Below are 26,782 nucleotides of genomic sequence, written 5' to 3'. Positions count from 1 at the left end.
AGATACATTGCAGCGTGTAAAGCGGGCTTAAGGTATAGTGTATAGTAAGTATTGTATTCGGTGATGTATTGTATAGCACTTGTATAGGAAGTTAGAGTTAAGTGTTGGGACTAGCCCATAATGGGAGGGGTTAGTTGAAAGGGTAAGGGATGGTTCATTCTAAAAGAATCAGTTAAGCAGAGTGAAGATCTAGTGAGTGAAAGTGATGGACGAATAGTCGGTCGGTTGTGAAGGTTGCATGCAGTGGGTGGTTTGTGGCAGCAAAAGAAGGAAAGGAGACCGGAGACGAGATAGCGTGAACCTTGAGCGTTAACTGGGACATGGAGTGAAAACAATACTGAGCCTAGAGACCGATCCTCGAACAGACCGGCCCAAGGCAATACGAACTGGCGGGCAGGACTCCAGTGGCCAGGCCCCTAACTATCAAAGTAACGGGCTATCCCTACTGGCACGGGACTCTAGTGGCCAGGCTCCTAATATCAAGGTAACGTTATTTCTACTGGCACAGGACTTCAATGGCCAGGCTCCTAACCATCAAAGTAACGGGCTATCCCTACTGGCACAGGACTCTAGTGGCCAGGCCCCTAACCATCAAGTTAACGTTATTCCTAATGGCACAGTACTTTACTGGCCAAAATCCTTAACTGTCAAGGTAACGGGTTATATGTACTGGTGTGGGAACGTAGTCAACTACCCAAGCGGTTTTCCCCTAAGCATTCGGGAGTGCAAGGCTCTCCTCTGGTCATGATCGGACGCGTAAGGAGACTGAACGTAGAACCGCTGAAAGAGACCATCACGAAGTGTACTGTAGAGTTGGGTTGGGTTGTGCTGGGATTCACAGGACCAGTAAGATCTGAAGCAACCCAGTGGGAACTGAGACTGAGCATGCTTTATACAATTAAAACATGCTGAAAGATATGTGCCCGCTATCTTATGTGTAAAGTAGTTGCTGAAAATGAACCAATAAGTAAAGTACTGTTGTTTGAAATAGACTGTTGGTCTCCTGATGAAAATAGGCCATTTTCCGGTCCTGGCCAGCTAGTGTCAGCGGCAGTATGTGGCCTACATGGGTTCACAGCCCATTTGACACAAGTCCACATGCCCAGCCAGGACCAGCTAGTTAAGAAAGCGTGCCGGGGCATCCGGGGTCAATCACTTGCCCACGAGTAATGCCCCACACCAAGAATCATACTGTAAATAGGCTAGGAAGGAGAAGGGCATCATACTATATGTGGCAGCATCTACTGCGGGGGCATCATACTGTGTGAGGGAGGTAAGAGCATAAAACTAGCCCCTTAGAGAAAATGGATGTACCTGTAGATCCGCGCCAGGGTCTGCACATGTAGAGTAGGCTCAGGAGTTGAGCATGTGTAAGGGGGTGGTGAACCGAAGATGCACTCCATTAACTTTTTACAGTACTTGCAAGTAAATATCGCCATCCTCTGGTTCGACTGGACAGGTAGGAACTGAAGAACGGAGAGTGTGTTTCCTCGAGGGAAGAGTTTGAAGGGTCAGGTGACAGCTATGGCATAGTTGTTAGATATAAAAGGCCGAGACCGTAAAGGATGGGGGGAGTTGGCACCAAGGCGTGAGAAGAAGCAAATGTGTAATCAGTGGAGTGGGCTCGTGGCCATTACTGCAGTAGAAGTACTTGAGAGTGATCTGATCCCAGAGAAGACAAGACTTCACAGGTCAAGCACCGAAGACTAGACTTCATTGGTCAAACACAGAAGGCCAAAAATCGAAGGCCTAGCACCAGGAACCAACTTTGAAGGTCAAGCACCGAAGGCCAAACTTCACAGGTCAAGCACTGAAGGCCAAACTTCACAGGTCAAGCACCGAAGGCCAAAAACCGAAGACTTCGCAGGTCAAGCACCAAAGACCAGACACTGATTACCAAATACAGAAGATAGAAGTTTCAAATGAGCCGGGCCATTATTTCTTGTTCAGATGTATGGAACCAATTGAGGAAAGTTACTAACTGTAATTGACTTTATGGCTTAGCGTAGCCCCGTTAGTCCCCGTGCGATGATTTATTATAATATCTCTTGTTATACAGAACCATCCAGTTGAGGGGGAGTGGGGACCAGTTGGGGTGACACTGACGTTTCCCTGACAGAGAGACCAGGATTAAGTTAACTTTAGATGATACTTATTAAAGTCTATTAAAGTCACTGTCTGTAAAACATCGCATTTATACTTTGTATATTACTGACTATGTATTGATCTACCTCATCTTTACTATTTCCAGATTATCCCTTATCACTGCTAACTCTTCATTTATGTAAAATAAATACCCATTGTGAGTCATCACTGAGCCGTTGCATCCTTGAATCTTGTTTCTATACGTGGCAGATGTTGGCTGTGTTTTACAACCAGCATCTGCCTGGAACAACTGTGATTGGGGTTACCTTTGATCGCTGTTGCGTAACCACTCAGGTGGTGCTGTAGAGTAGCGCAGAGTGGTAGTTGAGGGCGAGGGATTGACTTCGGACGGCCCTGGTCCTGACTGGGTGTGTGGACTTTTGCCATGTGGGCTGGGAACCCATGCAGGCCACATACTGACCGCTGACATCTGTTGGCCAGGACTGGATGATGACTCACACTCAGAAGGAGGCCAACAGTTCACTTTAAAGCACAACTCTTTACTGTATTTCTATTTCACCACTTTACGTTATCGCTAGAAGGCACATATCCTCCAGCATGTTACCGTTTTACTCAGCATTACCAGACACCGATCAACTTCCCTCTGGGTTACACCCAATCTATCAGAGGCCGACAAGTGACATCAGCGCCCACATTGCCAGCATCAGCTGCCAGCCTATCAGGGGCCAACTGCTGACGTCATGACCATTGAGGAAGGATTCTCCAGTCGTGCTGTATGTGTGTTACCCACCAATACCATCTGTAAATAATACACGAACTGCATGTGACTTGGTTTAAAATTGGCCACAGCAGCCTTTATTACCTATTATTTACATACTAACACAAGGGGGCGCCGTCCAACGGGCGATCCCAACAAATAACAATAGGTAACACAGTAACCAATACAGTAAATATACAACCCTGAGTAGGCCCAGTCCAGGAACCACTTCTCACCCCAGTATCCCTGGCCGCAACACACCGACCCAGAGATGAGGTATTAATCACCTACGGATTAACCCCCCAACTTTGCAGAACCCCGTGCCTGCAACATCCCGGAACCTGGAGCCACCATACCAAGATGGTGTCTCTCTGTCCAGTTACCATTGCCTTCAACCGCCTCTGGACCAGACCTACCCCCCGCTGCTGTGACAAAGAAACAACCCAGACCAAATTCCCCTCGGCATTAAACACAAGGGAGGGTGGGCGGGGATCGTTCCATATCCGGAAGTCAAGAGAGAGGGGGTAAGTCAAAGTCCTTTACTTACACCCCTCAATTGTCCCACCTCTTCCTCCAGGGAACTCCTCCTACCCACCAATCCCTTTACTCTGCCTTATAAACAAACCATTCCTGTTTCCATTAACCCCATCACTCCTTCCCTTCCCTCTAGTCATGTCGCCCCTCCACCCTATGGGTTCCATGGCTTTCTTGACCATTGAGGAAGGATTCTCCAGTCGTGCTGTATGTGTGTTACCCACCAATACCATCTGTAAATAATACACGAACTGCATGTGACTTGGTTTAAAATTGGCCACAGCAGCCTTTATTACCTATTATTTACATACTAACACAAGGGGGCGCCGTCCAACGGGCGACCCCAACAAATAACAATAGGTAACACAGTAACCAATACAGTAAATATACAACCCTGAGTAGGCCCAGTCCAGGAACCACTTCTCACCCCAGTATCCCTGGCCGCAACACACCGACCCAGAGATGAGGTATTAATCACCTACGGATTAACCCCCCAACTTTGCAGAACCCCGTGCCTGCAACATCCCGGAACCTGGAGCCACCATACCAAGATGGTGTCTCTCTGTCCAGTTACCATTGCCTTCAACCGCCTCTGGACCAGACCTACCCCCCGCCACAGGACAGGGCACGTGACTCCTTACGTGGCCTGGACCCGCCACACACCAAAAGCTTGTACCACACCTCCACGCAATCCCAGCGTCCACAAAACAGCACCAAGCACGTGAAGATGCACCCCCATCGCATCCCCAAAACCACCAGTTCAGCGCCACCAACTTTTGGCGCCGCCCCCCCAATAAGGCTCGATTGATACTGCCTATCGCACGAGCCACACGCCATTCCAACCTGGTCACACTATCAAAACTACCCCACGATTAAGCTCAGGTATGTCTTACACAATGCAACAACCAACAATTTTTTTTTTTTTTTTTAAAACATTCATAAATAACTTCTCGAGATACCAAATCGCTGCCTCCAATTTACTGGACCAGTACCATCGACCCGTCCAGACCCAACTGGCAACATTCAGGCGAGCCTCAGACCGTCGAGGCCCCGAGAACCAACGAATGCCCAAATATCCAAATGAGGCACACCCTCACCACAAAAACCCAGGGGTTATAAACCCACAGATAACACCAACCTGTTACGCCAACCCATTCCACTCCCAAAAGACTCAAATGCCCCCATTGCATTAACCCGATAACAACTGAGGCCAAACGTAACACCGAAACAAGAGGACTCCCACCTCCCAATACTTCTCACAACCCCTTTTCTGAGCCCACCGAGGGGCCTCCGTGGCAGCCCAATCCAGAAGGAATACGACCCATAGTATTCCGGGCGCCCACCCCCGCCACCTGCAATCAAGTCTGCAGCACTGCCACAAAATGGTACCTTAACAAACGCGACACAATAATGAGCCTGGGCGCCCTCACAACATAATTCCGCACCTGGGACCGCGTATAACAACACCAACCTTCACCACCCGCCTAATCTAATTCGGTGAGCGACAAAGCCGGCGCTCAACCCACTGCACCACCTCGGACACATCCTCCAACATCCAACCTCCGCTCTTGACCGTAGATGGGCTGACCAACCCCACAATCTCAAAGCCCCCCAAAAGGCTAACACAAACCGTTTTGGACAAGGGAAACAAAAACCCGCTCGTGCTCAGATGAACATAGGCGCCACAAACCACTCACCAAATGCTGCCACAAAACAACGGAGACGGACCCTTGTATCCCGCTCCCTCACACCCTTACGACCAAACCCTTCAAGGCCTGCCGCGCCCTAAGATCCTGCGAAAACATCTCTCCACATCTAATCCTTAACAAGACAGCCACAGCCGCCACCGTCTGCTCCACTGCGGACGCCGGCCTAGCAGCCTGAAAACCGTTACTCACCACTGCCAACGCCACCATCAAATACTCCACCGGGCCTTCCTCACACATTGTCCCAAACGTTATCCGCGCCACCCATACTTCTGAATATCAGCCCCAAATAACCTCAGTCACTGGGCACCGAGCCGCTCCCCAACACAGCCACACCAGACTCCACAAGCCCTCCGGACACACCGTGCCCACCTCGTCTGCTACCCGGCCTCAACTCCCGAGACCTGCAGAACTGGAAGGAAACACAGCAGCTGCTATTCCCTTGGCGAACCCCAGTACTGGTTGCGCCACGCATAACATTTTTTTTTTTTTTTTTTTTTTTTTTAAAACACATCCAATTGAGAAACCAACTGTCGCAAGTACGCCACCCTTGGCCCCAGGATTAGCAAACCAACTATTAATCGAATTCTCCACCAACTGATAGCCAGAATGACAGCACACCTTCCTCTTGGAAAAAACTGCCAACCTCCACCACCCGACCACTACCACCGATTGGAAGCGCTACCCCACAATGCCCAACCAGAAAACAACTGGACCCGCTGCCTCCGAGTACCGCAGCTACGTTCCATCAGGTAGCACCTTACCCAGCCACAATCCGCGGCCACTAAATCGCCGTAAGAAAAAACCTCCTACACCATCAGATCATCATTGATCTCCCTCGTGACCACACACAAAGGATCCGATGGCTGCACCCTTGGCGCAGCCATCGCCAGCCGTCCAGCAGACACGCACCCCAGCGGCGTAACTCTGCACCCGTGGTTCGACCGCCCCTGCAAAGACTGCACCGCCTGAAACCGCACCGTCTTAGCTGACCTAACTGCCTCTATCGCAGCCCATAGGACCACACCATTACCCACGAATCCTACCCCTCTGACCATAACATCAAACTTTATCCCCACAAACCGTATCACTGGCGTTGGACCCTCAGTCTTCGCCTGCGCCAACAGGCCCAAAAGAGTATCCACCACCATCTGTAATAAAACAATCAACCTCAACGAATCATCAACCCGCCAACCCGATGTAAAGAGAATCAACCTATAATGAATAAGAGGTGTAAGCTGGGACACACCACGCACAAACCACTCCACCAAGAAATAACCGCCTCCAAAGGAACATAAAATGGGACAACAACCCATTAGCACCCACCGATCAACATAATAATAACTCCCCTCCCCACCGCAGCACCAGAACTGCTAGCTAGCAGGGTGGACCAGTAACAACCTAAATGCCGCCTCCAAATTCGCCTTTGCCATCAATGCTCCCCGGCTCACCGCCTTTACCAAATCCCACCCTCTGTCAAACGACACATAATAAACCGCCGACAATTCTGGAGCCAAGCAGGCATACACCGATGACTCCTCCAGATAAGATACGTTTTGAACAAGCCGAAATATATACATCTATATACGTCTCATTTCCGGCACTACCCCCCAACAGAGAAACCCAATCGTGACAAGGAGGGCCCCGAATGGCCCACCCATCCTGCCCAACACCACTTCCTGACCCCTCTTTCCACTGACAACCACCAGGTGTCCCCTAGCCCAGCGCAAACTTCCAATAAGGAGGCAAAGATCCACCAATATAAATAGAATGACGCAGAATTACTATGTTCCTTACCACAACCCAACACTTATGCTTAAGACAACCGTCCGCGCCAAATCTGCACCACCCATCCTTCTATTCCCCCCAAAAAACCCTCATCGTCCGTGTCGCCGGGGTTCCAAGCCCCGAACAGCCAACTACCCCCCAAAAAGGGGGGGGGGCTGACTAGGAGCCGCCATCCACTGCAGCCATAAGGATGTGCCCGTATGATCCTACCGCATACTGGCACGCAACACCTTCCCTTGCTGAAATTACTCGGCGTACTGAAGCCAGACTAAACCGCCATATGACCCAACAAGCCACCCCAAATGGATCCATATAACCGAACCATGCCGAACCAATTACCCAATTCCTTCCCCCGATACCCTTGCCAAAAAACGCAAATGCCCGCAGCCACGTTGCAAATGTACGAGGGTGAGCCTCCACCGGCGCTCCCCTCCCTCTACTTATCCTTCCTGGAATCACTTGGCTTAACCTAATCCAGGTGAAACTGTTCCCGGGGGAGCAGCGAAACTATTGCTACACGTTCCCCATTCAAATCTTATCCCTCACATCCTCCAGCAAGTGAGCCCCCCCAGCGGGCCTTTGAAGCACCCATACCTCTCACACTTGGCCACTGTCAGCCAGACGCACCACCTCATCCCCCTCTTCGTTCCTCACCACTCACTCTGTCACAGCCCTTGCCGCCTCTGCCCGAAAATGCTCCCCTGCCGCCTCATGCGCCCTCACTCTGCCTGCCGCACCTGCGCCTGCGCCTACTAACCACCGATCCCGTCCATGCCGCCGGCGGCGCATGCGCACTCTCCACAACCGTATACACCACTTCAGTAAACCCCATACCTGGTCAAAACACCAACCCACTCGGCGCTGCCGTGTCCGCAGCCGCCCCCCCCCCAGCCCTGCCAAATCCACGGCCGTCTCACCCGACCGCGACCCGGCATATCCTGGAATAAAAATCACGCCATCCGGACGTCTGATTCATCCGTCGCTGCTTCCTCCTCCTCCTCGCTGGAGCCGACCGCCTCTGGCTCATGTAATGCAGACGCCGCCGAAGCGCTGCCACCACCACGGCCGTCCTCCTGGTACGCCGCGTGGGCACCATCCTCCAAGCTCCATCTTCTGTCCCGCGGCGACAACCCCGGAAACCGTCCCGTCCTACGGGCTGCCACCGCGGGCCTTATCTTCTGGCCTGACCCCCCCTTGCTACCTGCAAGGACAGGGGGTACCTGTGGCCCGACCCGCTGCCAGCAGACTCCCATCCAGAGCCGCCAGCCTCCTGCCCTCCTGGGCCCAGAAGGCATCCGTCCGCCGGGCCCTCCCCCCCTTGGGGGAGACCGCCGCTGCCGGGAGCTGCACGCCTGCTCTGGGTGACCAGGCGGGGACCGCAGGGCCCCCGCCGTCACCCCCACGTACCGACGCCTCCCGGGCATCCTGGCAACCTCCCGACACCTCCCGACGCCTCCCGGGCAACGCTGGCCTCCGTCCTCGCCGGGCGCTCTCCTGGCCAGGAGCCGCCGCATCCAGCCCTCCTGGGCCCCATGAAAGCCTCTGTCCGCTGGGCCCTCCCCCCTGGGGGAGACCGCCGCGGCCGGGAGCTGCAACCTGATCTGGGTGACCAAGCAGGAACTGCAGGGCCCCTGCCGTCACCCCCACTCACCGACGCTTCCTGGGCACCCGTCGCCCCAGGCCCGCCTGCCCTGGTGCCGGACCCACCACTGGCTGCAGCTCCGCGGCCCCCGCCCCGCCTTCCGCGAGGGGTAAAGCTGGCCTCTGTCACCGCCAGGCGCTCTCCCCGTCCGAGAGCCGCCGCATCCAGCAATCCAGGCCGCGGCTCGGACCGGAAGTAGGCCGCAGCCAAGCCACGCCCCCCTCCCGGCTAACGCGGCCCGGACGGAGATTCCTCCCGCGGCCGGAGCAGCAGCTGAGTACTGCCCTGCCCACGTCCTACCGCGGAGGGTCCCCGAAGGGGCTCTCGCATCTCCTCCTCGCTCCCCCCGCACACGGCAAGTACCTGAGATATGAGGGAGGGGGGACGCCGCCCGCAGCTGACAGGGGAGCGAGGGGAAAGTGCCAACGGGTAACCCCCAGCAGCCAAGACGTGGGACCGCGCTGCCAGGGGCCCGTGCACTGCCATGATGAATCCGCTGCTCCCGGGTAGCAGCCATCCTGTCGCACGTCCGGATCGTTCCATATCCGGAAGTCTGGTGATGTGAGGGGCTGGGGAACCTCCATCATGACGTCCTTGTACAGATCTTTGTGTCCTTCTAAATACTCCCACTCCTCCATGGAGAAATAGAAGGTGACGTCCTGACACCTTATAGGAACCTCTCCAGTCAGATCGTTCCATATCCGGAAGTCAAGAGAGAGGGGGTAAGTCAAAGTCCTTTACTTACACCCCTCAACTGTCCCACCTCTTCCTCCAGGGAACTCCTCCTACCCACCAATCCCTTTACTCTGCCTTATAAACAAACCATTCCTGTTTCCATTAACCCCATCACTCCTTCCCTTCCCTCTAGTCATGTCGCCCCTCCACCCTATGGGTTCCATGGCTTTCTGGTGCATATGTCGTCAATGTATAACTTCACTGCCATGTGTCGGCTCATCTGTGCTAACAATGAAGCAAGAAGAGGACACTGCCGGATCATGAACAGGTAAGAATCTTTTTTATTTTTATTTTCATGATTTTATCCATATGGGGACCAATATAGAGAGGATTATATGGGGACCAATATGGAGGATTATATAGGGACCACAATGGATGACATATGGGGACCAAAATGGGGGATTATATGGAGACCAGGATGGAAGACATATGGGGGCCGAAATGGGGAATTATACGAGTACCAACATGGATGACATATTGGGACCAAGTTGGGAGATTATATGGAGACCAGGATGGATGACATATGGGGACCAAGATGGGGGATTATATGGGGACCAAGATGGAGGATTATATGGGGACCATGATGGATGTCATATGGGGACCAAGATGGGGGATTATATGGAGACCAGGATGTAAGACATATAGTGACCAAGATGGAGGATTATATGGGGACCAGGATGGATGACATATAGGGACCAAGATGGGAGATTATATAGGGACCAGGATGGATGACATATAGGTACCAAGATGGGAGATTACATGGGGACCAGGATGGATGACATATGGGGACCAAGATGGGGGATTATATGGGGACCATGATGGATGACATATGGGGACCATGATGGATGTCATATGGGGACCAAGCTGGGAGATTACATGGGGACTAGGATGGATGACATATGGGGACCAAGATGGGGGATTATATGGGGACCAGGATGGATGACATATGGGGACCAAGTTGGGAGATTACATGGGGACCAGGATGGATGACATATGGGGACCAAGTTGGGAGATTACGTGGGGACCAAGATGGATGACATATGGGGACCAAGATGGGGGATTATATGGGGACCATACTGGATGTCATATGGGGACCAAGATGGGGGATTATATGGAGACCAGGAAGGAAGAGATATTGGGACCAAGACGGGGGATTATATGGAGACCAGGATCGATGACATATTGGGACCAAGTTGGAAGATTACATGGGGACCAGGATGGATGACATCTGGGGACCAAGATGGGGGATTATATGGAGACCAGGATGGAAGACATATGGGGACCAAGATGGGGGATTATATGGAGACCAGGATGGAAGACATATGGGGACCAAGTTGGGAGATTATATGGGGACCAGGATGGATGACATATGGGGACCAAGCTGGGAGATTACATGGGGACCAGGATGGAAGACATATGGGGACCAAGCTGGGAGATTACATGGGGACCAGGATGGATGACATATGGGGACCAAGATGGGGGATTATATGGGGACCAAGATGGGGGATTATATGGAGACCAGGTTGGATGACATATGTGGATCAGCATATGGAGAACATATGCGGACCAGGATTGATAGAAAGAAAAATGAAAAAAGAAAAAAAAAAGTCGGAATTATGTTTTTTCACCATTTCATCTCACTTGGATGGTTTTTCTTAGGTTTCAGTACTTGATTTTTTTAAAGGGTTTAATGTTATTCAACCCCCAAATTTATCCAGAGGGGGAGAAGAATCCTTAATATGGCTACATAAGTGCAAAAATAAATAGTTCCCACACCTTTGTCTTACAGCGATGCCCAGGTACTAATGCCAGTCACATTTGTGGCCAGGTTAGTGCTACTAGTGCCCATATAGAACTGTGGCACATATAGTATTGGTCGGAACTGTGGCTCCCATCATGTCACAGACATTTGCGTCCGTCGCCGCCCTACATCTGTGTTTAAACATCCAAGTATTGGATGTAATATGTTTCCCCCGCTTGACAGCCGCCGGAGTCCAGGAGCGGTGCCAGCTGGGCCACGCTTAGGACGCAGTGTGTACTTAGGCGGGCAGGGAATATACAGTTTGAGGGGCTCTCGGTCGCTGGTCACATTTTTCTGCCATAATTCTTTGCGCTGAGCATTACGCCAACCCTCAAATATTCGGAGGAAAAGAATTTGCCAGTGTAATTATTCCACTCCGCGACCATCTTCATCTCCGTCCCGCTACGTGTCGCCTGATATATGGAGTGCGGACTGTCATCATTACAGCGCAAATTATCATCCAACAGTTTAAAAATAAAAAAAAAGTGCTCCAAGCAAAGAAGCGAGGTCTGTACATCTACAGCACGGACATGGCGGAGCGGAGGAGGGTCTGCAGAGGATTCAGCAATTATCTGTGAGCAGATGAAAGCCAAAGGTGAAAGACTGCCCCCTCATGGCCTGAAAAAAACGAAAGAATAAAAGGCTGACAAATTTAAGGGTTCAGACGCCTCAAATCAGCCGTGTCTCTGAGCACCTTGTACTTCTGTGTTTTGCTCAGTGGTGGTCGGGTCTAGCTTCCTCATCTCGGCCGTGTCTCAGCGCACTGAGCACCTTGTACTCCTGTGTCTTGCTCAGTGGTGTTCAGGTTTCATCCCCCTCACTTCTGCTGTGTCTCTGGCACTGAACACCTTGCACGTCTGTGTCTTGCTCAGTGGTGGTCGGGTTCAGTCTCCTTACTGCAACCATGTCTCTGAGCAGTGAACACCTTGTTCTTCTGTGTGTTGCTCAGTGGTGGTCAGGTTCAGTCTCCTTACCGCAACCATGTCTCTGAGCAGTGAACACCTTGTTCTTCTGTGTGTTGCTCAGTGGTGATAAGGCTCATCCTCACCTGTGTCTCTGGCACTGAACACCTTGCACGTCTGTGTCTTGCTCAGTGGTGGTCCGGCCCATCCTTCTCACCTCGGCCATGTCACTGCACACCTTGTAGATCAACAGAAAATCGTGATGACCGGTTCACTTTAAGCTAACTGCACCTCATGGGGCAGAGTGGCGCTAGACCTAGAACATTTCATTAAGTCCCATTTCTGCATGTAGTTAAGAGGTTCTACAAAATGAGAAAAATATGTCTGCTTTCTTCTAAAAACAGAGCCACCATTGTGTTTGATCTGGTATTGCAGCTGTATTAAAGCAAATGAGGCTGCAGTAACACACACAGCCTGTGCACAAGAGTTCATGGTGCACTTCCCCTTTAAGAGGACTTGAGTTAGAAAAGGCAAGAGCAGAAAAAGTTGGTAAAACTTTTGTAAATTTATATATATATATTATATATATATACACACACACACACACACACACACAGATTATATATATATATATATATATATATATATATATATATATATATATATATATATATATATATCTATATATATATATATATATATATATAATCTATAATCTATATATATATATATATATATATATATATATATAATCTGTGTGTGTATGTATATATTTATTTTAAGTTTCTAATTACCAACTTTTTCTGCTCTTGACTTAAACTTCTAACTAAAGTCCTCTTAAAGGGGAAGTACGCCATAAACTCTTGTGCATATATACAGCAGAAATATTATACTTATTATATATACACACATATATATATATATATATATACATATATATATATTATATATATATTATATACACACACACACACACTATATATACATACATACATATATATATGTGTGTATATATAGCGTGTGTGTATAATATATATATATATATATATATATATATATTATACACACACGCTATATATACACACACACATATATATATATATGTATATATAGTGTGTGTGTGTGTATGATATATATATATACACATATATATAATTATACACACACGCTATATATACACATATATATATATGTGTATATATAGCGTGTGTGTATAATTATATATATATATATATTATACACACACACACTATATATATACATATATATATATATACATATATATATATATATATATGTATATATATGTGTGTATATATAGCGTGTGTGTATAATTATATATATATATATATATATATTATACACACACACACACACACACTATATATATATATATATATAGTGTGTGTGTATAATAATATATATATATAATAATATATATATATATATATATATAATTTTATTTTTTGTTTTAATCCCAAAGTCTTTCCCTCCCAAGCTCCCGGCTGTGTGACTCCCCCGTCCTCTTATATCCGCTTTACAATTCTCCGAATCGACGTGATTTTCTAAACGTCTTTTTTATCTGGGATTGTGATCTTTTTACAGATTCCGTCTCAGAATTCTAAGAATGGAACGCGAGGGTTTCTATTGTGTCTCAGCGCTGCGGCGCCATGGCAACATGTCACATTAAAAAATTGTTTAGTGACACCCTGAGTGCATGAGGGTTACGTGGATTAAAGCAAAAACTTTTTTTTTTTTCTTTCTTCTAAAGTGGAGGCTGCACGTCGTCACCGGCGCCCGCGAGTCACAGGGAAATGGCTGCACGGACGACTTCAAGGGAGCAAAATAAAACATCTGACCACGTGGTTTGTGCATTGCAATATTTTATATGTTGTTTATAATAAGGAGAAATCAAAGTCCCTGGTGGGAAAATCTTCACTTTTTCTATTTATTGCAGGCAACTCCCATGTTTCTGTGAAGTCTTGACACTTTATAGAGCGACCTGGTGGCTCAGGGATGTCCTTTTTGCCTAAACAATGTTTGCAAATGTTAAAAAAATTAAATAAAACAATAATCTCAGTCTTAAGTAACACAGTAATGGAGTAAAAAGAGGAAAGGGAAGGGGCAGTAGGGGTAAGAAGCTGCAGACTTTACCGGCCAATAAATCGAGCATCTACGTGCTTAAAGACCGGCTCGATGTACTGACGTTTCTGAGCACATGGGATGTAAGGCTCGTTTTACACATCCGGCATGTCGACTGATGCCGGATCCGGCACATGGTTGTGTGCTTCATGCACAACCGCATTTGTCCACATGGTGTTGCGCTTCCACTGTAACTGAACGTACTGTACTGCATGCGTGTCGGATCTGGCAAAATGCCTGGTGTGTGAAACGGGCCTTAGAGAGTCAGTACCTGGTGGTGTCCAGGTGTGGACAGGCACCAGGCAGGGGAGCGGGCTTTTTTCGGCACTGTGCAGAGACTGGGGCTTTTTGGCGCCGAGCAAGGCAAGGAATGAGCTTTTCAGTGCCGGGCAGGAAGTAGGGTTTTCGGCAACGGACAGGGAGTGGGCTTTTTTTCGGCACTGGCCTTTTTTCGGCCCCGGGCAAGGAGCGGGGCTTTTTGGCGCCGGGCAGAAAGTGGGGTTTTCGGCACCGGGCTTTAGGCACCGGACAGGGAGTGGGCTTTTTTTCGGCACTGGGCGGGGAGCAGACTTTTTTTTCGGCACCAGGCAGGGAGTGGGGCTTTTTGGCGCCGGGCAGGGAATGAGCTTTTCGGCACCGGGCAGGAAGCGGGGTTTTAGGCACCGGACAGGGAGTGGGCTTTTTTTTTTTTTTCGGCACCGGGCAAGGAGCAGGGCTTTTTGGCACCGGACAGGGAGTGGGCTTTTTTTTTTTCAGCGCCGGGCAGGGAGTGGTCTTTTTGGCACCGGGCAAGGAGCAGGGCTTTTCGGTCCTGGGTGGAGAGCAGGCATCTTGGCACCGGGTTCCTCCAACTCATGGGCCCCATAGTCAAATGTGTAGTCTGCCACCAGTCGAACTCACTTTTTTGTGACAATTATTTACAATTTCACAATTCCCTATCATATATGGTATCCTTTTTCTATGCCATATGCTTAAAGGGATTTTTTTTTTTTTCAATCTTTAACAGCCTTCAGTTCGATCTCGAGCCATGAAAACTCGATGGATGAACGCTCTGTAGGAAGATCGATCTTGTGCAGCCTAGATAGGCCCACCAGGGTCTTGCCACCTGTTATCTTAAAAGTATTATGCCATCAGGTTGCTGGTCTTCCTCTTCACTTTGTTCCTTCTATTCTTCCGACCATGATGACCTTCTCCACCGATTGCTTTCTTTATATGAGGAGTCCAAATGTAGGAAAGTCATCACTTGGTGATCCTTGCTTCGAGTGACAAGTTTGGCTTGATTTGCTCCAAAATTGAGGTTTGTTCTTCTTACCATCCATGGTATTGATGACATCCTTTTCCAATCACATTTATCACATTTCGAAGGCGTTGATTCTTCTTCTGTCTTGTTCCTTTATCGTCCAGGTTTTGCATCCATGTATTATCTGTCTTTTTAAATCCCTACTTGTTACAAGAGTTCCTTGACAAGCCAAGTACAACATGTCCCCCTGCTTGGACCACCATTGATCAGCTGTGTGGCAAAATTGGCCAGTATATTTTCTGTTTCCCTGCAGTACCACCAGAGGGCAAATTTAGCATTGCACAATGTCTGGTCAAACCAGTGGTCTTTGTCCTCCAGAGCACGAGAGTCTGTACACACTGGGCATCCAGACCAGAGAAACTCTCCCCGCTATTAACTCACAAGTTCCTAATTGGGAGTATAAAAATGGGATTTCTAAACCAGATCTACACATGGTAACATCTATTCCATTTCCTAACAGAGACAGTCAGACTGTCACTAGAAATACAATATAAGAACAATCTACCGTATTTTTCGCTTTATAAGACGCACCGGATTATAAGACGCACCCCAAATTTCAACATAAAAAAATAAAAATGGGGTCCGGCTTATACTCCGGTGTTGTCTTACCTGAAGGGGGCAGCACTGGTGGTGAAGCGGGGTCACGGGAGGTAGAGGTTGTGCTGGCAGGTGCGGCGGGTCAGTGGCGGCGTCATCCATGGTGGCAGGGGCGCCGGGGTCCGTGGCGGCAGGAGCCGCGGGGTCCGTGATGGCGGCAGGTGCTGCGGGGTCCGTGGTGCAGCAGGCCGGTGCAGTGAGTGTCCCAGTGTCTGCGGTCCCGGTTCAAATGATGGCGCCTGGAGCAGCGCATGCGCAGATGGAGCTCTCATCCAAGAGCTCCATCTGCGCACGCGCCCGCTCCCGGCGCCATCATTTGAACCGGGACCGCAGACACACTAACAGGGTAACCTGCTGCACAGCCGCCCGCCTGCCCGCACAGAGTAGCAGCCAGGAGGCTACCCGCCCACCCGCACAGAGAGGCAGCCGGCACCGACAGGCACCCGGCTGCCGCCCACACGGAGGCACAGGCACCCGGCTGCCGCCCGCACGGAGGCACAGGCACCCGGCTGCCGCCCGCACAGGTACCTGGCTGCTACCCGCACGCAGCCACAGGCACCCGGCCGCCCAGACAGGACCCCCAGGTAAAGCTATATTCGGATTTTAAGACGCACCCCTCATTTTCCTCCCGAATTTTTGTGAGGAAAAGTGCGTCTTATAATCCGAAAAATACGGTAATTAAAATCTGTACTAAGGGTAACTCGACCCAAAGCTTTCCCCCAAAAAAGGAGTATTTGGCATCTACAGTATCTTACCACACCTTAGCTCTGTTCACATAACCTTTATCCCTTAAAGGGGAGCTCTCACTTCCAATTTTTTTTACCTGGTGTAAATGCCGTTCTCCTAAATTCGGAAATATTTTTACTTTGTTCCTGAGCCTCTCCTTTCTGGAGGTATAGTCCCTTCTTCCCTGTATATAACTTTGATCTTAAGCGTGGGCGTGGACTTAACAGTAGACGGCAAAGCCCACTTGGCTAACAAGATTAATTTTTATACAGGGAAGAAATGGCTGTATCTCTGGAACGGAGAGGCACAGGGAAAAAAGGAAGACCACGCCGGATTCAGGAGAACAGCGGCATTTACACCAGGTAAAAAAAAAAAAAATTGGAAGTGATGGCAAAACAATCCTGTGATTACTATATCTTAAAGGGGAACTAAACCATTTTGTTTTTTCCCTTGACAGTCCACTCTTCGGAAAAGCCATGATTATTATCACTGGGGTCTGATCCCTACCAACCAAAAAGCTGCAGCACACTGTTTAATCCAGAGCACAGCGCCACCCATACCAGTCTGGCCATGCCAGTTATTGCAGCCCGCCCTCATTCACACGACGAAATAACATCATTTTTTTGTAAAAACAGATAAAAGTCAAGGATTTAGATTTTGTCTTTTTTTAATTTGGCATTTGTTATTTGCATTTATATTAAGCAAAGTGCATCTTTTTAATTTTTCTCGTTTATACACATTGCACAATACATAAATAATGATGCTTATAAAACGTCTTTCTATTTACAAGTAATAATATATTTATATATAACATAAAATACATTTTCTTTAATAAATCTCAGTTTTTTTTCATTTTTTTTTTATTTTTAAAGGAGTCCATTTTTTTTTGTTTTTTTTCCAAAGCACTACATTGCTTTAAAGATCCAAAGAGTGCCTACTCTTGTTCATTTAAACTTCGGTTTTTAGAAAAATAGCTTATGTTAATTAATCGTGCTCATTGAGCCATAACTAATGACAACGCATCATACGTCACGTACGACACATAGAAATGAACGTCCGCTGTGCATAACTTGTACCTTAGGAGGAAAATAGCAAATACTGTACGATACAGAAATCTATTCTGTAGAATCCCTAACCTATGTGTCAAAGCCAGTGAGGACAGACTGTGCAGCCACTGTAGTGTCAAGCGTATACGTTCACCCATTACCATAAGAAAACGTGGTCCTTATAGCTGGTAAATAAAGGCCCATTGACATGTCGTGAAGATTGGTAAAAGCTCATGCACATGGCCGAAAAAGGTCTTGGACTCCCTGCATGGTCTACTTGAGCGTATTATAGCGGTATGCTTCTCGGGCACTGTATTTTACCAGTATAATTCTTGGGCACCGCAGTACGCTTTTTAAGCACTGTATTATAGTAGTATGCTTTTTGGGCACTATATTATAGCGGTATAAATTCTTGTGCACCATATTATAGCGGTAAAATTTTTGTACACTATATTAAAGCGGTATGCTTTTTGGGCACTGTATTATAGCGGTTTGATTCTTCGTCACCGCACTATAGCGGTATGAGTCATGGGACCATATTATAGCAATATGCTTCTTGGGCACCAGATTACAGCCGTATAATTCTTGGACACTGCAGTATAGCGGTATGATTCTTGGGCACTGTAATATAGCGGTATAATTCTTGTGCACTGTATTATAGTGGCATGCTTTTTGGGCACTGTATTATAGTAGTATGATTTTTGGGCACAGAATTATAGCGGTATAGTTCTTGGGCACCGCAATATAGCGGTATGATTCTTGGGAACCGCAATTTAGCGGTATGATTCTTGGGAACCGCAATTTAGCGGTATGCTTCTTGGGCACCAGATTACAGCGGTATAATTCTTGGGCACTGGATTACAGTGTTATAATTCTTGGACACTGCAGTATAGCGGTATGATTCTTGGGCACAATATTATAGCTTTATGCTTTTTGGGCACCATATTATAGGGGTATGCTTCTTGAGCACTGTATTATAGCGATATAATTATTGGCCACGGTTTCCAAAATATAGTGCCATACAGAACGGAGGCACTCAAAATCCTTTTTATTCGCATACTATCTATATCTCTATCTATCTATCTATCTATCTATCTATCTATCTATCTATCTATCTATCTATCTATCTATCTATCTATCTATCTATCTATCTATCTATCTATCTATCTATCTATCTATCTATCTATCTATCTATCTATCTATCTATCTATCTATATATATATATATATATATATATATATATATATATATATATATATATATATATATATATATATATATATATATATATATCTCTATATATATATATCTCTATATATATATATCTCTATATATATATATCTCTATATATATATATCTCATATATATATATATCTCATATATATATATCTCATATATATATATATATATATATATATATATATATATATATATATTATATATATCTATATAATATAATATAGGCTATGCGAAAACTTTAGCAATCCACCCAGTAGTAGAAAGGGTGTTAAACTTTTTCCACAGTCAAAATATTTTCTGGCGGGAGGGGGTCTATTAATCCAGAAAAAAAAAATTGCTGCATGTAAATGGACATTTAGGCTATGTGCCCACGCTGCGGATTTACCGCGGATTTCCTGAAAATCTGCAGCAGCTGCACTTCCAAGCCATTTCAATGGCATTTTGGAAATGCTGTGTCCATGCTGCGGATTGTTCCGCTGCGGATTTGCCGCGGATTTTGATGCGGAAAAATCTGCAGCATGTCAATTCTTTGTTGCGGATTTTGGTGCGGATTTTGGGTATAGAATGGGGAAAAAAAAAAAAGAAATCCGCGGCAAATCCGCGGGTGCGGATTTGCCGCGAAAGTCGCGGATTTTCATGCAGAAAAATCCGCAGGTACATTCTACCGTGGACACATAGCCTTAGGGTAATCAAAAGGGGTTGTACAGGATTGAAAAAAAAACAAAAAAAAAAACCCTGCATTTTGTAACAAACAGCGCCACTTTTGCCCATAGGTTGTGTTTGGTATTGCATCTCTGGTAGACTTGTGCAAAGGTATGGCACTGTAAAGGTCTGTTCACACAGACTTTTTCTTGAGTTGTTAGAGAGTTTCCACTCCAAGAACTCAATAAAACCCAATGTGAACAGACTGAGGGTATGTGCATAGTCTTTTTGCTGAATTTTTGAAGCGGAATCTCCAAGTTTTTCCGAGTTTATGCTCTAAAAACTCAGCAGAAAAAAAACCTGATTGCACGCATAGTCCTTGAAAGCAGGCAGGATTTTCCAATCTTGGGTAACCCCTTTTAAGGGTTGACACTACACCGCTGCACAGTCTGCTCACTTCTATCCTAAATCATAAATTAACTCATTGACCATCGAGAGCCTTTCAGAACGGCTGAAAGGATTGAAAACTTCTATATGTATATAACCAGGTTTAGCTATACATATGTATATATGAGAAAAGTGAAAAGGTGATAAATATGACCGTGGCTTTAGAAGAAAGAGCGGCAGCTTTATTGGGCATCGGCTTATTTAAAACAACAAACCTAATGCGCTGCCGAAAAAGAAAAAACAAACAGCAACAAAAAAAATGTTGATGACATACTGGGGGGGAGGGGGGGCAGTGGGGCTTGTCGGGAAGTTGGCAGTTTTCGGTTTGGTCTTTATCAAAATAAATCAGTCACTGCACTCCAGACTCTTACTCTCCAGACTGACCATCTGCAATCAGCAAGGTTACGCCAACAAGAGGTGACCATCTTACATCATGAAGAACCCCCAACTCAGGCCCTAGGCAGCTCCTTTTGGGATTATAGTGTTAACTGGCTCAAAAAAATTGGCCAAAGATTAAGGAAATCTATAGTTTAGGGTTGGAAGCCACCTAGACCTTAAGTTTGGTAGTCCAAGAGCAATTTGGTGGCTTGAACCATCTCAAAAACCTCTTGGACCATCTCAAAAACTTGACATAGGACAACATGGTGGTTCTTCATACACCATCATGATCTGAAAGATATTTGGAGGCCCTTGGCAGCTTCTCCTAGAATCATATTGTTAACTGGCTCAAAATAAAAATAGCCAAAAATTTAAAAAAAAATATATATACCGTATATGATTTTGGGTTACCCATTGGAAGCCACCTAGACCTTGAGTTAGGTAGTCCAAGATCAATTTGGTGGCTTGGACCATCTCAAAAACTTCTTGGACCATCTCAAAAACTTGACATTGGTGGTTTTCCAGGTCCCATCATGATCTGTAACGTTTTTGAAGGCCCTTGGCAGCTCCTTCTAGGATCAAACTGTTAGCTGGCTTAAAAAATTTGGCCAATAATAAAAAAAAAAATAAAAAATGTAGTTTTGCGTTGGAAGCCACCTAGACCTTGAGTTAGGTAGTCCAAGATCAATTTGGTGGCTTGGACCATCTCAAATACGTGACGTAGGACAAAGTGGTGGTTCTCCAGGTTCCATCATGATCTGCAAGGTATGTGGAGGCCCTTGGCAGCTCCTTCTCAAAAAATTTGGCCAAAAATTAAAATATATGTATCAATTTTGGGTTACCCCATTGGAAGCCACCTAGACCTCAAGTTAGGCAGTCCAAGAGCAATTTGGTGGCTTGGACCATCCCAAAAAGTTGACAAAGGACAAAGTGGTGGTTCTCCAGATGCCATCATGATCTGCAAGATATTTGGAGAGGCCTCAACTGCCGAAAACATTTTGGCTATTCGCCTTTCTGTACCCAGACATCAGGAAGAACGAATCAATGGTGACATGGGGGGGTCAACTCGACACAAAAATAAATACTGATTTACCCCCCCTTTTTGCATTCTACAAAATATGTTGCCATGAAGGAGTTCCCATCCGCCACTTTCCCTCCCCCTCTCTCATTCACACTTGTTCAAAAAAAAAAAAAATACCCACCCGCCAAAAAAAAAAAAAAAAAAAAAAAATCTTGACATAAGCTATTTCTCAAAACAAAAAAACAAACAAAAAAACGTGAAAAAAAACAAACATTTTGCACAAAGAAGCAAGCACTCGGAAGGAAATATTAGCAGCATGTAGTCAGAGAGTCCTAAAGTCCACTCGTTTCCAAGTCATCGGTTATTAAATATCACCTCCAACCAGCAGGGGCAGCTGCTGATAAACTGTCTCGTGTAGCACTGTCCCCAGCCTTTCACGAAGCTTATCTGTACAGTAAATCCAGTCCACGGCTGTTGCATGAATTCGTGGTCGTTAGGCCTTTGCAAACTGTAAGCTTTCTCGTAGTCAAAAGCTTTGATGGAGAATCCAGGAAACACTTTATGGACCAGCAACGTCCTAGAGTCAGGGTTGTCCAGTGTGGCCGACTTAATGAAGATGGGATAACTGCTGCGATTATAAACCCAAACGCCATCCACCTCCTTGGTCAGCTGGATCCCATATCCAATCTTGCTACGTACTTTTTGCACCAGCTGACTTTTGTTGTCCGAGTTTAGTTGTCCAATACAGAAGCCGTTCCCTTGAGGTAGGTCATAAAAGATATCCAGGGAAGGTTCTTGGACAGAATATAATCGACCCACCCGTGTCTTTTCTTCCCAGTATGCAACCACGCACCAATGGGACAGGTCCCCAGACTCCTGGAGAAGTTGAGAATCTGTAAAAGAACAGAAAAATTGAACATTAGAAAAAAAACCATTTTCTTACAATTATGCACATACATATATTGCACAGTGACACCTGGAGGCTGCAATCTGGTATTACAGGCATTGAAATAAAAATGATTAGTTTTTGTCATTACATATAACAATGTACCAATAGAAAAGTAGGAAAGAAAGGCAATAGTATCCCTAATACCCAAAGCTTGGTGTGTGCTTGTGTATATGTCATCCCAGAAGGAAGCCTCTTAAGTGTTCTTAGTAACCAAACGTGGGGGGTGTGTGTGTGTGTGTGTGTGTGTGTGTGTGTGTGTGTGTGTGTGTGTGTGTGTGTGTGTGTGTGTGTGTGTGTGTGTGTGTCATCCCAAAAGGAAGCCTCTTCTTAAGTGTTCTTAATACCCAAACCTTGGGGGGGGGTGTCTGCATAGCTGTCCCAGAAAGAAGCCTCTTCTAAAAGATGATACACAAGAAAGCTCGCAGTTTGCCGAAGACAAGCAGACTTAGGACCTGGATTACTGGAACCATGTCCTGTGATCTGATGAGACCAAGATAAACTTATTTGGCTCAGATGTTCTCAAGCATGTGTGGTGGTGGCAACCCAGTGAGGACAAAGACAAATGTGTCCTGCCTACAGTCAGGCATGGTGGTGGGAGTGTGTCATGGTTTCAAGTCAAGGGTGTCCTGCCTACAATCCAGCATGGTGGTGGAGGGTCATTGTTTGAAGACCAGTTTGTCTTGCCTAGTCAGGCATGATGGTGGAAGTGTAATGATTTGAAGACCAGTGTGTCTTGCCTACACTCAGGCATGATGGTGGAGTGTCATGGTTTGAAGACAAGTGTGTCCTGTCTACAGTGAAGCATGGTGGTGGGAAAGTTATGGTTTGGGGCTGCATGAGTGCTTTTGGCTGTAGGGCGCTACAGATCATACTGAGGACGAGCATGACCCAACATAACTGCCCCACACACCTCCAAGACTACCACTGCCTCGTTAAAGAAACTGAGGGTACAAGTGTACTCGCTTTTGTTACCAGTGGTTTAGACATTAATAGCTGTGTGTTGAGTTATTTAGAGGACACCAAATTTACCCTGTTATTCAAGCTGCACACTGACACTGTACATTGTATCACAGGGTCAGATCTTCAGTGAAAAGATAATAAAATATTTACAAATATATGTTTACTCTTGAAGTCTGGTCCTATGTAATAAGAGGGTGTGTTCAGCTAGACACGTAACCCGGCTCATTAAAATTGTGGTTTCTGGTGTTCGGGGTGGGGAGCGGAAGCTGTGCGCTGAAGTATTAATTGTAAATGTTTTTGTTTTGTTCTTAGAAATACATTGTCCACGCATCAATACGTGCAAAAGAGTCCCTCCATACAATGCCAAAAGTAGCAAAAAGACCATATGTAAGAAAACAAAAGAAAAAAAGTCAGTTAAAATAGCCCTAAAAACACTTTCTTCAAAATACACTAAAGGCAATTTAGTACTTGAGAAGCTCTGGTACAAAGAACTGATGATATCTAGATGGGGGAGGGGAGGCGTTGTATAGGGGATGGAGGGTTTCGAAAAATTCCATATCAAATAAGCAGGAGGAATTCAGACAAGCTTAGGTGTGTGTACTCTGCGGCCTCGGTATCCCCCCCCTTCATTGTGCCTCACAATACTTTCTTCAAATATCTCTATCCAATTGAAACCTGGCACCAAAAAAGGCAGAAGCAAGGAAAAAAAAAAAAAAAAAAAAAAAAAAAAGTAGTGGGAGGGTTGTAGGGAGAGGGCTAGGAAACCTATCAAATTACTTTTCACCTAACCTTTCGAAACTATGGTGCTTTCTTACAGAAACTCAGAAGAAAAAAAAAAAGCATAAAAAGCAAAAAAAAGTTACAAGTGGTCAGAACACAATACAACAAAAACAAACAACCACGCGCTACAGAAAAACAAAAGAAACCCTATAAAGCAGACTCAAAAGCGAAAAGTTACAAAGTTCAGAAGGCTTTTTTTTGTGTGCGTAGGGGCTAGAGGCACAGTAGGGAAAAGGGGGGGGGGGGCGGTGGTGGGGAAATAAGCCATTTAACCCTTATTGTGGAGGACAAAAAAAAAAAAAAAAAGGATTCAAAGACTCCAAAGCAAAAAACACTAATAATACAAGAAAGAAATAGTAAAAAAAATAAAATTAAATAAAAAAAGGATTCAAAGACTCCAAAGCAAAACACTAATCATACAAGATAGAAATAGTAATAAAATATATATATAAAAAAAAAAAAAAAAAAAAAAAAAGATTCAGACTCCAAAGCAAAACACTAATACAAGATAGAAATAGTAAAAAAATAAAAACAGGCAGGAAATATCTGTAAATGGAAAAGCTGCAGCCTGCCTGTTGCGTGAAAGAAAATCCTTAAGACTACATTTTTTTTTTTTTGCCTTTCATCTTAAGGGCCCTGCCAGTACACCCTGCAATTTTCAGACAGACGTCAGTAAAGAGAGGAGTTTTCAGATTATTGTAATTGCCTAGCCCAAATAAATTGCAGGCTTGGTGAGTGTAACCTATTCTCCTGTTAACCTTTTCCTGGCCTAAAGTTACAGACAAAAAAAAAAAAGTTATTGGTGGGCCTGGGCCCTTTTCTATGGCTCCAGGAATAAACAAAATAAAAAACAAAAAAAAAACAAAACAACAAAAAGGCAATGTAGACAATAAATACAATATAGTTGACAAACGGCACGATAGACAAAAAAACATGGTGAATATAGAGAATCTAGACAAAGTCACTATTGACAATAAAAACAATAGTCAATATAGAAAATCTAGCCAGTAAAAGGTACTATAGACAAAAAACAATATGGTGAATATAGAGAATCTAGCCAAAGATACTATAAACAAAAACACAATAGTCAATATAGGCAATCTAGACAATAGAGACACTATAGACAAAAACAATAATGAATATACTGTAGACAATCTAGACAGTCACTATAGACAATAACAATAGTCAATATAAAAAAACTAGACAAAGATACTATAGACAACAATATAGTCTATATAGAAAATCAAGACAAAAAAAAAGACACTATATACAATGGTCCATAAAGACAATCTAGAGACAATAAAAACACTTAGGGGTATTAATCCTGCGGGCCCCCCCCCCTAGGTCTGTCCTAAATACTCCAGCCACCTCCAAAAGACATGGCCATCATTTGCACATCTAATACTATTGTCTGTCAGCTCCATTGGCCCATGGTCACTTTATTTTTTTCAGCAGGGGCACCAGACGCCCCCTGCCGTCTAGACTAATTCATGCTGCAACCACCCAGGGCAAAAATATACCCCTCACCTTTTTGGCACATAAGAAAAAGAGGAGGCCATAAACTGACCATGAGAACAGTTCAAGTCCCCAAATCCCCCCAAAAGGGAAAAAAAACCTCCATAATTTCTAAATATTAGTAAATATTATAGTAAAAAGTTTGAGAAACTGAACCTTTTTTGTGAATGTTCCAAGGGAAAAAAAAAAAAAAAAAGTATTTTTTCATCTTTTTTTATTTTAAATTCTTCCTTTTTATTTATTTTCACATCCTTTCTCTACTCCCAAACATGAAAGGAACCGTTCCAGGAAAGGAGGAGGTTCGGCGGCGGCAGTGGTGGTAGGGGATGGAGCTAGACCGGGCTGTGTGTTTGTCTGTGCATTAGTGAATCCCACATAACAAGCCGCTCATTGCCACATACAAAGGCTTATTTAATTGGCAGCGTGTAGAGAGCGAGCTACCCCTGGCTGGCAATGAACGGGGCCAGTTATAGGAACAGAGGGCGCAGTTTATGAATGAATTTTTTACCAGCTTCTTCAATGACATCGAGTTCCAAGGACGTTTTTTTTTTTTTTCTTCCAGGTAATTGCCAAACTTTTTAATGGTTCGTAGCCAAGGTACACTATAAATATGTCTACTCAGTTCCGTTTTAAGGGACAGCGGTGTTGACTGGATGTCTAGTCATTTCGATTGGAAACAATGCCTCAACTGTGATTGGCCTCCGGAAAGGAAAAAAGACGCCTTCTTAAAGGTGCACGGGGTGAGACTATCAGGGAAGGAGTTTTGGACAGGAATTAAGAAATGCTCCACAGCAGCCCCAGCTGGCAGGGTACAGAATATTATATCTATTATCTAGCTCTCTATTATCTCTCTCTCTATATATACACATATAAAAATCTCTATCTCAGAGATATATATATATATATATATATATATATATATATATATATATATATATATATATATATATATATATATATATATATATATATATATATATATATATATATATATATATATATATATATATATATATAAAAATTATATATATATATATATATAAAAATTATATATATTATATATATTATA

The 26,782-nt window shown here is 45.3% G+C and overlaps 1 protein-coding gene across 1 annotated transcript in view; it reads right to left on the bottom strand.

Moving 5' to 3' along the window:
* Positions 1–19,232: 19,232 nt before the first annotated feature.
* SMAD7 (SMAD family member 7) overlaps positions 19,233–26,782 on the bottom strand; it is a 34,565-nt gene continuing 27,015 nt past the window's right edge. Inside the window, exon 4 of the mRNA XM_075327250.1 lies at positions 19,233–22,402. Coding sequence (XP_075183365.1) covers positions 21,864–22,402 — 539 coding nt within the window. The 3' untranslated portion in view covers positions 19,233–21,863. The remainder of the gene's footprint in view (positions 22,403–26,782) is intronic.

The sequence above is a fragment of the Anomaloglossus baeobatrachus genome, chromosome 1 (assembly GCF_048569485.1).
Source record: "Anomaloglossus baeobatrachus isolate aAnoBae1 chromosome 1, aAnoBae1.hap1, whole genome shotgun sequence".
Lineage (NCBI taxonomy): Eukaryota > Metazoa > Chordata > Amphibia > Anura > Aromobatidae > Anomaloglossus > Anomaloglossus baeobatrachus.
Note: the sequence above shows the minus strand (reverse complement) of the source record. Positions and strands in the feature narration are given on the sequence as shown.